General features: G+C 39.1%; 2 protein-coding genes across 7 annotated transcripts in view; both read right to left on the bottom strand.

Moving 5' to 3' along the window:
- Nucleotides 1-3,467, bottom strand: part of ppp6r3 (protein phosphatase 6, regulatory subunit 3) — a 43,806-nt gene extending 40,339 nt beyond the window's left edge. For 2 of the 4 annotated variants that reach the window (XM_088298294.1, XM_088298296.1), the window contains exons 1-2: nt 3,258-3,467; nt 665-824 (exon numbers count right to left, since the gene is read on the bottom strand). The gene's annotated coding sequence lies outside the window, so the exon portion shown is untranslated. The remainder of the gene's footprint in view (nt 1-664; nt 825-3,257) is intronic. The other 2 variants (XM_088298295.1, XM_088298297.1) reach the window with 1 other exon arrangement.
- A 4,174-nt stretch (nt 3,468-7,641) lies between these two features.
- Nucleotides 7,642-17,298, bottom strand: part of septin15 (septin 15) — a 33,748-nt gene continuing 24,091 nt past the window's right edge. For all 3 annotated transcript variants that reach the window (XM_088297753.1, XM_088297755.1, XM_088297756.1), the window contains exons 9-13: nt 14,388-14,439; nt 14,070-14,195; nt 11,890-12,025; nt 11,302-11,447; nt 7,642-9,999 (exon numbers count right to left, since the gene is read on the bottom strand). In XM_088297753.1, coding sequence (XP_088153879.1) covers nt 9,960-9,999; nt 11,302-11,447; nt 11,890-12,025; nt 14,070-14,195; nt 14,388-14,439 — 500 coding nt within the window. In that variant the 3' untranslated portion in view covers nt 7,642-9,959. The remainder of the gene's footprint in view (nt 10,000-11,301; nt 11,448-11,889; nt 12,026-14,069; nt 14,196-14,387; nt 14,440-17,298) is intronic.

Below are 17,298 nucleotides of genomic sequence, written 5' to 3'. Positions count from 1 at the left end.
GTAGTAGAAAATTTGATGCATACGTTTTGTTTCCGGGTGAGGGAATTTCTGTTTGACAGCGGCCCATAGGTGGGAATACTTACTGTATCGGTACACCCCTAGTTAAGACCATGTATTTTGCACATATGCACATACAGTATTTTGTCTCCATTTAACGTGGCATTTTTGTCATTCATCTGGTTAGGAAGTGCGTGGTCCTATGTAGCCTCTGAGTCGCACTGATGAAATATTGTGGCCCCATCCAGCATTTAAGTTTCCCATCCCTGGTGTACATAAACCGTGCCATATTAGCTCTATAGAAGCACACTTAGAAACCTGTTTGAGTTGATTCAGAACTATTGTTAATGTCACCACATATAGCGAATGGAGATTTTGGGCGCGAGTTTGAGTTTGAATGAGAACATTTAGAACATGCAAAATAAGAGCCGGACTTTTTCTGCCTCTGGCTGTGAAACAGCAGACTAAATTGTGTGCAACTACCATTGAAATGGTTAATCTTTACATACAACATCCTTTCATTTATTATTTAGTTTAATATCACACATTACTCCTTTATTTTTCATGGTTTAGTAAGAGACAATTTTGAATAACAATAAAGTACTGCAATTACTTTACTTGTGCGTCATACTTCAGGTGTAATACATGGCAACTTTCATCGACTTACCTATTTTGTGGCTAGTCCGGACACCCAAGCTCAGGTTAATAAAAAGGCTGTTCTGCGGTGTGACATGTGTGGCCCATTCCAGGTTAGTCAGCACTTCTAGCCTCGGCAGCAAAAGGGAGAAGAATATCACAACAGCGGAACCCGTCCAGCAGTACAACACCTGTAAGCAGCAATTGTAAAATACTCTTCAATTTATAACACATCAACAGATCATAAATTATCGAATAATAATAAATACATAAATATATATATATGCTAGTTCGCAAGTTAGCACTTTTGCCGTTTCGGTGTCAATCCTGCATAAATAAAAACTATGTTTTGGTTTTTAATACACGTGAGTTCACTGACTAAAACCACCAATCCACAGTAGACGCTACATTATGTTAGCGTACTACACCAGGACATCGCGTGTGACTTTCCATCAGACGGACGGTAGCCCGTGCGTGCTAACTACAGCTGGCTATGTCAGAAATGATGATATTGTAAATTAAATCGGGCATCAGCCGCAACGTTTTTTCTTAATGTTGTTTTATCACTGCTGTGTTGCTATGAAGGGGAAGTGTACATTGTATTAAGTAGCGTAGGTGAGCGGTGTAGAGAATCGATTCTTTTATATCGATGCATATTTTGAGCAGATTGTATCGATATTAAATCGATTTTCGATTCATCTTTACATCCCTAGTTTGTTGTATATATGAGACTTTAAAATGTGTTTTTTTGGCCATGTCTGTGTTATTTACTTATGTATTTATTATTTTATTTAAAATTAGGTTGGTACTAGGGCTGGGCGATATGACCTCAAATCAATATCGCGAGAAATTGAGGAATTTTACCTCGATAACGATAAATGCTCCCGGCCCGATGTAGTCCATATCGGGAAATACGGCTTTCATGAAGCGTTTAAATCCTGTGCACGCCACTGTAACTAGAGGAGCTTTATCTTTAGCTATGTGCTAGGCTATCGCGTCCACCTCTGAGACGTTCTCTCGTATGGTGTTGCCTCCGTTAATGGGCTGTTGTCACTTGTCGAACCTTGCTTCTCACTTTGAACTTTCAGCACAGCATGGTTGTGTTGTGGGTGGTGAAAAAGCTTCTGGATTTGAATCCCAGCTACGACAGCGACGTCTGTTTTCTTTCTCGAGCAGACTGGTAGAGTCACGTGACTAGAGGCGCTGTTGCGGTCTTAAAGGGGCATGAACATTGCCGCAGACAGAAAAGGCTTTTCTTTTTTTTTTTTAACACCGAATTTACCGACATGGGCAAAATGATTTCGGTCATTGTAATAAATTTCGGTAACGGTAAATTTTCGGTTTATCGCCCAGCCCTAGTTGGTACCAATGTGATTACAATATTAGGTATTTAATAACTTGGCAGCAACGATAATAAAAAAAATACAATCCTAAATCTACATGGTACATATGATCTTATACCATGAAAAAATAAAAAAATATATATATACAATATATATACATAATTAGGTATCGGTACTCATTATGATACTATAATACTAATTTACATCAGATACTTTCTTTGGGCTCGTTTATCATATAATTTATAAATGCATTAATTCTCACTCTTCTTATCTATTATTAGGTTAAAACAATTTTGTTTGTATAAATTTTAGCCATCAGTCTATTGCATTGAAGAGTAAATTCAATGACTTCACTCCACTGGACCAGATTTAAAATGCATAAGGAGGCAGGAAAATGTCTCTTTCTTTCTGGGGTGTAGTCCTGACTTGACACAGTGGTAGCAGGTTATAAAGGATTCAATGCTTTAGTGGTCCTGTTTTTGCAATGACAAAAAGTATAAATGAAGAGATTGCTGCAGTAACATTGACATGATGGGCTTTAGAATCATCAATAGCGGAACGGTTGGTGCTGCTGATTAGTTAGAGGGCCCACAAAGGAAACTTTGCTTAGGCACCCCAGAAGACCAGTGCCGGCTCGCTGGCAATAATCGCACTGAGTGGGCTAAAATGATGCTCTGTGTTAAGGTGTGACAGAGAAATACATACGAATTAAATTTTCTGCTCAGGCAGAGTCAGGAGGTCATTTTTATTTCCCATTGACGAAAGTGTCAATGTTTATTGTTAAATCATTTCAACTTACTCAGCTCCAGTGAAACACAAGGAAGCGGTGGTCAACGACACTTTGCTACGGTAGAGCAAAGCCAGCCAAGAGAAATGCGACAAGCAGGTTCACTCGTCAAGGTTTGGCAAGATGTGCAGTAGTAATCACTAGCGGGCTAGGAGGCTCCAGATCACCTCGGCCCCTCTCGAGAATGATCATCACGCTCTGTTTGTTATTAGCGGGGAAGCTTCGTAATGGTTGTGCAAAATGTAATTTTGCATCGTAACAAGCATGCATTGCTCAAATGTAACGCACAACTGTCAAACTAGCAACAACGACGACAATCATAAACGAAACGAAACTATCAGCTGTGCCAGCCACGGGCACCAAAATCACCTTTTTTCAGTGCTCCAATAATATTGTTTGATTTTTATTACATACTTGAAACATGCATGCACAGCTTCTGTTTGCCGGCTAGAGAATCACTGCTGACAAGTCGTTCCTGTAGCCAGTGTACCTACCCATAAATTTGAGAACGGCGAGTCTCCGGCATGAGTACCTTTCCAAAAGCAATAATAGGTGGAAAACATAAATACATATAAAAAAAGTGATGGGGAATCAAACATTTAAAAGTGACTGGATGTGAGCAACGTGAACTAGTTGGCAATGGAGGACACTTTTCAAGATGGCGTTCCCGTCCAGTCATGAGCATCGATCCCTTCCCCCACACACAGCATTTGAGAGGTTTGCCACTCAGGCAGTAACAGCGATACGATTGGCTTGCAAACCAATCACTCAAAAAGTCTCTTGCGTTCTATTCGTTGTCTGGCTCTGTGTACAAGAATAATAGAACGAATCAGAACTATGGTTGCTATGCAAAACAACGCAGTGGACAATGTCGGGGCATTTTCTCAAACTCACACTGAATACCAAGATAGCAAAAGATGTAAAATCAATGTTGAATTAGGGATAAGAAGGTCGATTCTTTTTGGTTTTGTTTTAGTTGAAGACTGATGGTCAATCAACGTTGGTTCAACAACATTTTGTCAGCATTGATTAAATGAATCGACATTGTATTTTGGTTGGTTTAAAAAAATTGAAAGCTCAACGTTTAGTTTCAACGTAGATTCAACACTTAAGCCAAACCATATTTCAACACTAATTCCCACAAAGTTTGCTATATGGGTATATTTGATGTTAATTAGATATTATCATTCACTATGACATTTGTCCAACCCCACCTTGCCCAGATGTCCTAATAATCAACCACTTTTTGTTAATAATGACACAAAATCCAGGATTCATCTATTTCAAAACTAATGGTGTTAGAGTTTGCTTTATTAATATTTACATTCATATAGATTTTACCTCCTATAGAAATTGGCTTTCTGTGTTTTTTGGGAAATTCTGCCTCCTCACTATGGTTATTTTCAGAGGTGGGCAGTGTTCACATAGAACAACTATAATTTGGGCACCTTAGTTATTTCAGAATTGTGTGTCGATATGGTAGCCCCCTGCATTAAGTATCTATGAGTAGCTCTCATTTTAGAGGTTGGTGACCTCTGCTGTAGTCCTACAAAAACCTTCACTGCGATCACAAATGTTGTCGCCTTTGGCTTGGATAATGAATTTATAAAGACTGGTTGGTAAAATTAAAAGCCCTTTACCCCCCACTCACCCACTCACATCTTTTGTCCATAAAACCGTATATGTTTGCATGTTTTATACAGACTTATAATCCATCCATCCATTCATTATCTGATCCGCTTCTCCTCTCGAGGGTCGCAGGCGTGCTGGAGCCCATCCCAGCCGCCTTTGGGCAGTAGGCAAGGTACACCCTGAACTGGTTCTCAGTCAATTAAGGGCACACAAAGACGAACAATCATCCACACCCACAATCATATCTAGGGACTATTTTGAGTGTTCAATCAACATGCATGTCTTTGGAATGTGGGAGGAAATAATAATATAAAGTCAATTTAATTATTGTTGTCACGTTCTCTTCAACAGAAAGAACTGCAGCAAGTTGCCCATTTGTGGAACAACCACATTATCCACAACAGCAGAAATGCAGTAGCTCCAAATGGATGCCCAACTTTACTGTACATAAATTAAAGCAGGTCTCGTGTAAAGCAATGCTCGCCTGTAAACAAGAATGCCAACAAAGAGGACCATATCCTCATGGTAAGACTTACAATGACAGATAATTTCGTATTTGCATCTTCCACAGCGGTTGAGGCCAGTGTACTTAAAAACATAGCATTATTACAAGGAAACATTTTGTCAATCGATGCCCTCTGGATATAAACATTTCTGTTTGTAGAGAGATTTTAATTCAGTCCTTTGTTCAGAGCAAACATAGATTAAAACTTGGCTTTAAAAATATTTTGCCTGAATGTGGTCACTCTGCTCACAACTGCAAAAAAATGAGAAAAGGTCCCTGAGAACTTCAATGAAACCCATGTGAGCAGTTCCTTGAGCAAGATACTGAACCCCAGTTGCTCCCGATGTCATGTCATCAGTAGGTAGTGTGAAGCACTTTGAGTACAGTAGGTAGAAAAGCGCTATACAAGTGACAGCCCATTTATGCATTAGGGCTGCAATCTGTGCTTTAAAAGTGGTCCTGTAAAGTGGTGATGGTACGCCTAAAATAGATAAAACATGAACACAGGGCCTTGATTTTTATTTCGTTTCTATTTGTCTGGAAAAAGGGACTCCATCATGAATTAGTTTGAAGCTATAATCTGCTGCTCTGCATCAAATCGAGATTTATTGCTGGAGTTAACATTCAAGAGAATCAGAACGCATCCCTAACAAGGCACAAAGCCAACCACACAGTTCAATGTTTTTTGGATATTATATATATATATATATTATTGCTGTCAAGTGATTTTTTTAAAACTAATTAATCACAAAAAATTCCATGATTAATTGCGATTAATCAACTTTTTCAACTACTATTTTTTTGCGATGCTTGGAACAGATATTTACTTGAATAACATCTTGGAATTGATGCAAAATCACCAAGTATGAAGTATATTTAGAATCATAATCGGAATCATTCAAAGACTGTTATAATAGCTTTCTTTGATTCTTGAATACAATCTAAATGGAGACATCTTTACAGGCATTTTTCATCTAAACATTTCTCAAAACTGCCCACAAGTGCCACACTCCAGCAGTGTTGGTTTGTAAGGCCCAGTGGTAACTTGAGCACAGTGTTTTGTTCTGAGACTTGCTCAACATGTACAGCTAATATGGCACAATATGCAAAAAGTATGCACATTTTTTATGAAGTAAATCAAATGGAGTTAATTGAATTAAAATATTTGACTGCGTTAAAAAATGTATATGTATATATATTTATATATATATATCTATTTATATATATATATCTCTATATATATATATATATATATATATATATATATATATATATAAGGAAAAAACACCGACAAATTGTAACATCACAATAGGTCATAGTGGACCGTCTGCAGATGAGTCCCCCACAAATGTCTTAATTCAGAATCATAAAAAGCACTCGGCTGCTCACTCACCACAATGTTGTTACACTTAGCCTGGCGAAAAGCAGTTTCCAGACCCCAGAGATGAGAATTAGCAAAGTCCGCCGGGAAGCCACCCTCTGGGCTGCCCTGCAACATTGGCCCCAGCACCACTTCAACTGGCATCCGGGCCTCCCTACCATGAGTGAGAGGTGTGAACCCAGTGCTCGAGTATGTCGTAAGCAAAGGGAAATTGCAACAGGAGAGAGTCCCACTCTTTCTCACATGACAACAGCGTTTTAGCCAACTCCTCGATCAGTGTCCAAATGAACCTCTCTACCATACTATCCAATTTTGGATTATATGGAGTGGTATGAGTTTTCTTCATGTCCAACATCCGTCACAAATGTCTTACCACATCTGATTCAAATTGTCTCACCATAATCTGTTTGCAGTGACTCCTTCCAACACCCCATGTTCCAAAATATGGTTCTGGAAGACATTGAGCGGCCGTGGTAGTCTTCTGATCACAGATGATATACAGATTGCCAAATTTGGAAAAATAGTCTTCAACTACCAAAACATATTGCTTGCCATTGGATGTCAGCGGCAACTCCAGTACGTCGACTGTAACGCGTTCCATCTTCATCTGCAAAATCGTAATGGGTGCATGATTTTGAGGAACCGGGGAATTCCTCCTCAAACTAAAATATCAGGCAAGGGATGCGTATGGGACATGGTGGTGAGGGAGAGTTGGTCATCATAACTTAACTTGTTTTTGGTAGATGGAGTACTTTTTTTCTATATCCATTTGAAAATGAAAATACTCTTCTCCACATTGTTTCAGTAAAAAAAACAAAGTTTCTGGTCCTTTATATGAAAATAAATTTGCAGATGAGAAGCAGTCAGTGTGTTGAGTGAGTGGCTGTGAGCTGTGGCCAACAGCAGCTCCTCAATGTGCATTAATGCTTGTGGGAATAAGACAATTGAAGATTATCGGAGGCAACTGTGTCGTCTGTTAAACTAGAAAAAATGTCATTATATTACACTGTATGCCAGGGACGGACAAACTTTTTGATTGGCGGGCCACAATGGGTTCTAAAACTTGACAATGGGGCCGAACCAGGAGCAGATGGATGGTAACCTCGCCTCATCGGAGAAAATAAATACATTTGATTTTAAATGAAAGTGAACAAAAGCATTACAACAATATATGTCTTTGAAAAACCACTGTATTTGGAAAATAAAACATTAACAAGGTTTATTCTTTTTTTTTTTCAAGTTTGGCGGGCCGGATTAAAACATTTAACTTAACATGTGGCCCCCGAGCCGTAGTTTGCCCACACCTGCTGTATGCAATCCATTTTAAAAGTTGTTTTAAAGAAAGGACACTCTGGACAAATAGGGGTTAAAACTTTGTCTATTTTAATATTGTCAATGTACAGTAACAGACAGAAGACCCGATAAAACAAGCTAGGAGAAAACATTATAAACATAAAAAGTCAATTAAAAAAATGTAGTTACCACAAGGGCCAGAAAATTGTAACACTCACACATCCACGGAAAAAAAATACTTTTGTGAAGATTAATTAATAACTTGTTTGTTGATTGATTATCTCAGAAAAAAATATAATCAAAAGATTGCTGAATTCAAATGTTTTAACCATATTACAGGTGTTATTCAACAACTTTCAAATGACATGTTCTGTGGTTACTTATTTCTGGCATTAAGAATTCTTGAAATAAAAATAAGCAAAAGAAACATCACAGAAAAGAAAAGGCAACTGAATAGCCTCCAATATGTACACAATATATGTTATCTATCACAGTCAGAAGCAAGAAGTAATATTTATGTGCTAAGGTCTCGGGTTTGTCCCTTTAGCATCTGGTTTTAATGCACCAAGAATGCTCCATGCAGTATGGAAAAATATAGTAAGATAATGGATTCATATAAGGGTTCAGAAAACTACACAGGAGCTGTCCTCTTTCCATAAGCATCATATTCACTGTCATAAGAAAATAAAACATGACAACTCTGGGTAAGAAATAGTAAAGGTTCAAAGTGTTGCCCTCTGGCCTCAATAGTCTATTTGACAAAAAAGCTTTAGTTGGCTTTGTGGAAGCATTTTAACAATATTCCAGTAATATAGGGCTATTTCAAACCTCTATTTTTTTTTACTTTGGAGTGCAGGGCGGAGAAAAAATTTGAGAAATCTTTTTTTTTTTTTTAACTTGCCCAGTTGGGTTATTTTACCACAAGAGAAAACATCTGCCAAACTCTGGTTCAAGTCCTTGACAACACTCATCAGCTACATCACAATATAAAACCTTTTTTTTGTTTTTTAGTTATCATGGTAATCTGTAAAATTCTCCATATAGACACCAATGAGGCTTTTGCATAATAGCTTCAGATTGACTCGAAGACACACATCGCAAGGAAAACTGACAGCTGTTACAGATCCTTCTGGCCCCCTTTGAGCGACACAGACTTTTAAACACACAATTGACTCAAACACAATGCCTTCAGATCTAATCAAATAAAACCATAGAATGTTATGAGTGGGTGGTGAGTAAATTAGATTTCCCCCCGATGGTAAACATGACTTCACCTCACCTGCAGTTTTAATAGTTTGCCATTGAGAAGAAAGAAACAAATATGTGTGTTGTTATTTATGAGCACAATGTCTGTTTGCTAACTGACAGTTACCGAAGGCAATTCAAATAAGGAGGATGAAACCCATCGACATAGTCCCCAATGTTGAGAACCTGACAGTGTCAGCTCTGTCGAGGAGTTCCCTCTCTTCTATTAAATGACACTACTTCAGTCATGCGGGTATGTTTTGTAAAGGCATTGCCTTCAATTTAATGCCTAGTTTTTTAATGGGACTTGAGTCTTTTTCTCCAATCTAACTTTGTCGCAGTCCCGAATCAGTTCACTTCACGTGTAGTGCTCCAATTTATTAGACCACCATACCAATGTAGGGTTTGACAGCTGCCCAAAATCAATAGCATTGCAAATCACACAACTGTTTTTTTTTAAGGTTTTGGTTATACATCAGTACGATCTTTAACTGTCAGGCTTCTTAACGCTAATACATGAATTGTTTCTGATCAAGATGCCAAATTAGTATTCAATCTTGAATACAGTGAAATTGTTTAAATATGTCTAACATCTGTTCAAATAAAAAAACAAATTGCAGTCTATTTATATATTTATTTTTATGAAAGGTGGTCTAATACATCTTTTAAGCATTGCACATATACCAAGCATTCACCTAACATACTCCCAAAGATATTTAGTGCTATATGGTGTATTCAGTCACAAAGAGTGTAGCAGAACGGAAGCTAAGAAAATCTTGAGAACACAGGAAAAAAAGTAATTACATGGATGGTCCCCAACCATGCGTTGACGCTCGACTGTATGTAGCTTAGAAGAACTCGGGCTTTGCGGTTTTGTCAGGACAAATAAGGAGGAACACAATTTTATAAAGATGAATTCGCTCTCTCAAAAGAAAAAATCCACAATGTTAAATCAGAAACATTTGGTATGACTGTGTAGACTGTAGATGGTACCCATGTCGCACCTAAAATGCCAAAGAAAAGAATGCTATGTTAGATTAGTAACAGTGTAAGCGTGCGTATATGTGTGAGAGAGTGAGAGAGAGGGAAAAAAGCATTTTAGGGTCACAGCTGGTACTTGAGAGGAACAAAATCAGTTCTTCAAAAGATTTTTCCTTTCTTCTTGTTCTTCTCCATAGTCCTAGAAAAGAATACAAGAAAGGTTGATTAGAAAAGGGCCACATTCAACAGTGCGCACCTGCACTAGTCATTTAAGCATCTGTCCAGACTGCTGACACACCCACCGTGCGTACGCTGCAAAACAATGTGGACACATCAAAGAGGACAGCCTCGCATACATGACAAAAGTTTTTCATTGCTAAATGTCTGAAAACTCAGCCCAATCTGCACCAAATTCATATGCACATTCCTACTCTTGTCCATTTCAACCTACAAAAATTTGTGCTGTCAGATATTTTAACTAAATAACCACAAAAAAAATCAGTAATTAATTGCGATTAATCACAATTTTCAACTACTATTTTTTTTGTGATGCTTCTAACATATGTTTCTTTGAATAATATCTTGGAATGAATGCAAATTCACAAATTATTAGTATTTTTAAATTCAAAGACTGTTCTTGGTTGTATTGTATTCTTATTGCTTTCTTTGATCCCTGAATAAGATCTAAACAGAGTCATCTTTATAGGCATTTATCTTGAAACATTCCTCAAAACTTATACAGTACATTTAGTTCTGCCCACAAGCATTACACTCCATCGGTGTTGGTTTGCAAGGCCAAGTGGTAACTTGAACACAGTATTGTTCTGAAATGACGTGCAGCTAATATGGAACCGTATTTGAATTTTACTTTGCAAGATATGCAAATTATTTTTCAAGTAAATAAAACTGAGTTACAATTTTTTTAATCAATCCAGATTTAATTTTGACAGCCCTAATAAAAATATAAGAACGATCGGCACAATACAAGAGGGGCTCCATGTCGTGGTTGCCCTCCGTGTCGCAGACTACCGCCTCTCAGGCAGGAGCTTTGCCGGGTCACGGTCGACTGCCGTGCATGCAGTTGTAGCAGGGCAAAGGCTAATTCTGGCCGGCCAGAGAAGAGGCTCTGTGTTGTGATGCAAGTGGCTGCTTCACAGCGCCTTCTTTTTACCACGTCAAAACCACATTTTTCATATGTCCCAGAGCTTGGGATAGAAAAATTTTTCTCTCCATTTTCTCTATGCTGTTTTTACTGTATAGGGTACAACCCAGCCAACAATCTCCTGCTAACGACGCTCTAAAATTACACCACCACCACCTCTCCAATTGTCATCACAGCCGAGCTGTGCCCAAATTGACAAATTTTCATTTTGAAAACTGCGTATGCAGCACATAATGAACGGATTGGTCAACGCCTGACTGCGTTGTGCGAAGCGCATCAGCGATAGCAATCCTGTGCCATTTCATTTGCTGAAGCTGATTGCGGGTGACGAATACTTACTTAGAGGCATCCAATTTCTGCTGCTCAAGGATTCTCTGCTGAGCCTCCCAGTTGGCCTTCTCATCTTCAAAAACTCGTCTCTTCTCCTCAAGCTCTTTGTACTGCGCCTCCAAGTTCCTTTTCATTTGTTCGTGACGTCGCTCCAGCTGAAGGTTGAAACAGCAAACATAGATATAAAATGCAAACAGGCTCAGAACATTTGGATATAAAGTCAGGTAAACAACGTGGTGCCCCACATGAGTAGCCCGTTGGCTCACCAGTGATGACATATTCAGATTTTTTAGAAACGTAGGGGAAGTGATCATTTGACGATTAGAACACTGGCAGGGATTTATAAAAATCAAGTGTTGCTTAGTGATATTTCTCTGCTTTTCTAATTATTGTGGCATGGGGTCATGGAAATTCTCACATAAATGAATATCATTCATTGGAACATTATTGTTTATATTATTAAATGTAATTTGAGCAAATTTCTCATTTTAGAAGTGTTGACAAAAATGGCAGCCCTTCAACTTAATCACAGTCCAAGAAGTAGCTTTCACTTTTTAAAGGTTTGGTGACCCCTGATGCATAAAAACACGCTTGTACCTCAGCCTCCGAATCCTTCAGTTTCTGTTTCTTCTCCTTAACCTTCATTTCAAAGACTTGTTCCATTTCCGCCTCCATCTTCTTCATTTTCATCACATGTTCCCTCCGCTCCTCTTCCATCTGTGCCAAGGGACTCCTGTTCAAAACGACATCAGTCATTTTTATTTAAGTTGCTTCAGTTCACAACATAAACGTATTTGTACAGGAGGCCGTATTTCAGGTCTCCACCTCCCTCCTTCCCAAGTTCAAGTTCCTGGGAGTACAGATCTCCAATGACCTTTCTTGGACACACAACTCCACAGCAGTGGTAAAGAAGTTCCACCAGCGTCTGCACTTCCTGAGAGTCCTCAGGAAATTCAACCTGGACAGGAAGCTGCTGCTAGCCTTCTACCACTCGTCCATCGAGAGCCTGCTGACGTACTGTGTCTCCACCTGGTACAGCGGCTGCACTGAGGCGGACAGGATTATTGGGTGCCCTCTCCCCTCACTGTCGGACATCTACACCGCCCGGTGCCTCAGCAGGGCTCTCAATATCGTCAAAGACAATACCCACCCAAACTCCCACCTGTTCGACCTGATGCCCTCTGGCAGGCGCTACAGGTGCATCAAATCAAGGACCAATAGACTGAGAAACAGTTTCTTTCCAAGAGCCATCTCCATTCTAAACTCTCACACGCACACATGACCACCCTTACCTTGCAGAACAGCAACGTGATGTGTTTTTACATGTCCTATTTCGTATTATTTTCCATCTCACTATTTATTCTCTTATTTATCTAATTTATATATTTAATTGAATTATTGTTGAATTGCACTGGAGAGGGGAGCTCTCTAATCTCGTTGCACACTTGAGTACAATGACAATAAAGGGATTTCTGATTCTGATTACTTGTGAGGGGACAGCGCTACGCGGAATCAACACACCCAAAAGTCGCAACTGACTAACGTTAGACAATCTAAAATATATTCTTGCTTTTTTTAATCACAATGGCAGGAGGGAAAAGTGTAGATTTAACTGCAGATACACTTGCGAGGCCATTTTCAAGTCGGACCTTTCAAGAGAAGCTAGGTCGTCCAACCCTCACTCAGTAGTGCTTAACTGTGTTTCTGTATATTATTTCTCCAGCCGTGGTGTCATAAATGATGGTAATATGAGGTGGATTTATTCAAGTTGGAATAAGTAGGACTTCACTGAAGGCATATGGGTGAAATGCAAGGCCCCCCACTGGTGCACACGCACGCTCACACGGGCCCCCTCTCACTTTTTTTTTTGCTTTCTCTGGTGTCATTGATGTTTATGCGGATGTTAAGGTAGGTAGGTAAATTCTGTAGTATATACACCGTGAAATAATCTTACTATTGTATATCAGCCTATTATCTAACTATTGATTTGTATCCATGATGTACCTGTCCATCTATGCGTCATCCGGCACTCATGCCGATGCGTGAACAGTCACGTGACGTGTCACACTCATTCGACTGACAGGCTTGTTCATCCCCAGCTCCTCATTCACTTGCAAACTAACTCGCCCACAGTGCGTAAAATGCACAAACATTTAAAGACACTTATGTAGCATAGCGGTGGACTCCCGTAAATAATTCTGGTTGAAATAAACTGAACCAATCACAAAACTAAATTGAGCTGTGTAAACAGGAATATTTTTGAGAAGTGTTGGGAAATGAATGTTGCTGTCATTTTGTTTTCATCTCTGAAGGATTGCTTACTATGTACAACACATTAAATTCTCAAGCGCATTTCAAGAATTCTGCAGACCGTAAATATTGTCTTGTTAAGCAAAAATCACTAATCACACTATCCCCTCTGTGAGCCAAATCGAACCATCCATGTTGCTCAATATTAATATTGTGACCCCAAGGTTACCAGAGTATTTATTTCAACGCAGATGCTACATTTAAGCGGTATGAGAGAAGGCACAATTTAGCCTTTCTGGGCGTCCGGCTTGGATGTCAGGAAGCATAGGTAGTAAACCTAAGCAATATTTGGCCAAACAATCTGAAAATTGATTTGTTAGTGTGCCAAAATTCTAGGCTTCGAATTAAATTCCTCCATTATGTACTTTTGTATTGTGCATCATAGAGTGGATGGGAATGCATATGATAAACTCAAGTAGGCACATGAATAAATAATATTTGAATCTGAGAAAAGAGATGGGTCGTACTTCGTAAGTTGTCCTTTGGTCTTGGTGTTATCCATTCCATTACAGGTGACAGCAGCAAGTTTCTTACTGCGGTAATTCTCATAGTGGACATTGTTGGTGACATCCTTCAGATCCTGCATGTGGGTCCTGTTGATACGAAAGAGAAGAAAGGGGAAAAAACAAAAAGAGTAGTATATTCTGAAGATTCACAGCAAATCAGTTTATCGTTGCAAGAAAAGCTGAAACAAAGACAACTGGAGTCGACATGAATCATCTCTCTAGCATAATTGAGAAGTTTGTGGGTGAGACTAAAATGGCTTATTCTTGAACAACTCTTACCTGATTAACATGTTGCGCAACACAGTAAAATCGCAGTGTTCCCCATTCTCAACTGAAACAGAAAAGCAAGCAGAGACACAATGGTCACACAGACATTAAAAGTGAATGAGCATGTTTACTCATGGTTGCAATGAATGGGGAAGAGAAGAAAAGTGTTTTATATTCATCCCTCATATTTGCAGTTAAGGTGAAAAACTGATTTTTGTTATTTACAAGAAAAATAATCAGGTTAGTGGTTACAATTAATCCAGTTCATTTGTTATTGTGACTTTATGGCATTAACGCAAACGAGTCAGTGTTTGTAAAGGATTCATATGATTGGTTGTAAAAGGGGATGCATGTTTCAAGTCAAAGTGAGCATCCAATAAGCATTTGTGGAGGGTTACAATTGTATGTGCAAAAAAAAAAAAACACTTCAAGGCACGATGGGTTTGGTAAATGTGCTTTAACTTTTTGCTCATCCTGATAGCCTAAGATGCCCTTCAAAGATACTAACCGTAAAAAATGGGGCTCCTGAAGGGCAAAACGTATTGATCATATTCAGAAAAACTATTATCCATGTATTACAGATCATGCTGTGATAACCGACTAGCCAACATTTCTGCTCCTTACAAGTCCATTTCAATTGACTTCATTTGACTGATTTCAATCTTTATCGTCACTGATACTGATGGCCAATGCAGTATGCGTGTAGTTGCAGAAAATGCTCCAATACTAACAACCCGGTACCACTTTAGCAACCTGACATAACTTCCAGGCGGGTGGAGTAGGAGCATTGTCAGCTCTGTGAAGATTCTTTATTTTAAACACTGATAAACAGCGTTAATAAAGATTCAGCTGACTGCAAATTATGCGCACCAAAATGGATGATTAATGCTATCTGCGCAGCAACGGAGGCAGCCAACCTGCGAGTTGCAGTTAAGGGCCATTCGGTAAGCACCAAGTTTCAGGGTGAACCAGTCAGTTGGGGAACACCACGTTGAGCGCATCGAGCAAAGCGAAGAGAGGGTGTGATAAATTATCACTGAAATTGTCCTCTCTCAGTTTCATTTCTTCATTTGTGGCATCGTCAAGTAGTTGCCTTGTTTGCTTTTTTATACAGTTTATTTTCTAGTTAACACATGCAGGTAAAATGTCAAGCGTATTACTGTAATCCTTTCGTATATTGCCCCTTAGTGTTCAGAATGAGATCCCGCCTAACTGAAATAACTTGTTACATGCAAGATTTAAGTGACGCGTGGCAAGATTGTTAGTAAAACATGCAGCTCCTACAGATGTTAAAATGTCAGTAATAACAAGCGGTTTATTTTGAGGGAAACTGCCTTGTTCAAGGAACGTTTGCATTTTTAAAAAATATTTGATTGAACTAAAACATTTTGATCAAACTGGAAAACGCAACGTCAATATTGAGTATCGTACACTGTATTGGCAAGTACTGAAATGTACTTGTACTCCTACTCTATCTGGAGAAAAAAGTGGTATTGGTAGGGCCCAAGTCTACACACAACAGGCTTCTGTGGAGTAAAAATAAAAAAGAGAGCCCAAGTGGAATCATTTTCTGTGTACCTTTGCTTCCTCCCAATTCCAAAAACTAAGCGTGTTAGGTTAATTGAAGGGTCTATTATGTCGTCAGAATCTGAATGTGCATGTTTATGGTCGTTTTTTTTTATATGTATCTTATGACTGGAGGTCAACCAGTTAAAGGTGTACTCTGCCACTCGCCCGAAGTCCCTTGGAATAAACCCGAGCTCACCCACAAGGCTAATTAGCATAAGCGGAAGAGAAAACGCAGGGAATCATTATGGAACTCAAAAACAAACCCCCCAAAAATATATATAAATTACATGTGCAGACTTTTAACCTATGGTAATATTCTGTTCCTTTAAGGAATAAGCCCAGCATGGCACATCTGGATTTATAGCAATATTTGCTCACTCTTCTGTGCAAAAGCTCTTTGCGGAACTGAGTGAGGTTGTATAAGACGCAACAGTCAGGAGAATCTTACTAAAAGAACTGAACTTTCTTTGGAGTCATTTTCAATAATGCCATGTTTCTACGGACTAAGTCTACGTGAATTTGAATGTGATTGGCCAGGTCCGTACACAACCGCATCCTTGGTCAAAAGAGGGATTTTGACTTTAAGAAAAGAAATTTGGACTTGTCTTGAAATGCAGATACAGAAGTTGCAATGCTGGTTGCTAATGTTACAATGGCAAAATAAATCTTCCCATCGCGAAGCTGTGCCTTCCGCCTATTTCAGAACATAGCTACTATTTGATCACACAGACAAAAAAAACAAAAAAACAAACATTATAATAGAGAATTATTGTTCAAAACAAACAGTTTGATGACGGGATAGTTCATAAGGTTAAGCAGAGTTTGCAACAGCCATGGTTAATGAGGGATCGGATTCTGTAAAAGGACTGCAGATAAATTGCTTCTGAGCATGAATGTGGTAATATGCAAAATGTATATAATCTTCAGCCTCTTCTTCATGAAAAACGCTGCTCCTTATTGGTTTAACTTCCAGTCCACTGGCATCATCATCAGGACAGCGAATAAGGACGACACCTTACCATTGATGAAACTTAAGCAGTCTCGCCCCTTGGCCTGCCAAGCCAGCCATTGACCTCCTGTATCTTCTAGAGGAGGGAGCTCTGACGAAGGGGAGGGGCATGGTTTTTGAGTTACTGTCTGTGCCCGTTGCGGGCAAAATCTGGGTCTGGAGCAACTGTTTTTTTTTCATATATTTCAGATGCAGATTCTGGCCAAAATCAGCCCAGATTTGGCCCAGGTCATCATCATAACCTGAATGTATCCAAGCTGACTGGCTTAAGAGTGCAGGGGTTATAAAGGGAATAGGATAGTTGGGTATTTATAGGAGGATTTATGCATGAACAGCTAGGGGAGC

Source organism: Idiotropiscis lumnitzeri, chromosome 6 (assembly GCF_059441095.1).
Source record: "Idiotropiscis lumnitzeri isolate Australia: NSW breed Sydney's pygmy pipehorse chromosome 6, RoL_Ilum_1.0, whole genome shotgun sequence".
Taxonomy (NCBI): domain Eukaryota; kingdom Metazoa; phylum Chordata; class Actinopteri; order Syngnathiformes; family Syngnathidae; genus Idiotropiscis; species Idiotropiscis lumnitzeri.
The sequence above is the reverse complement of the archived record's forward strand: the minus strand, read 5'-3'. Positions and strand labels throughout refer to the sequence as shown.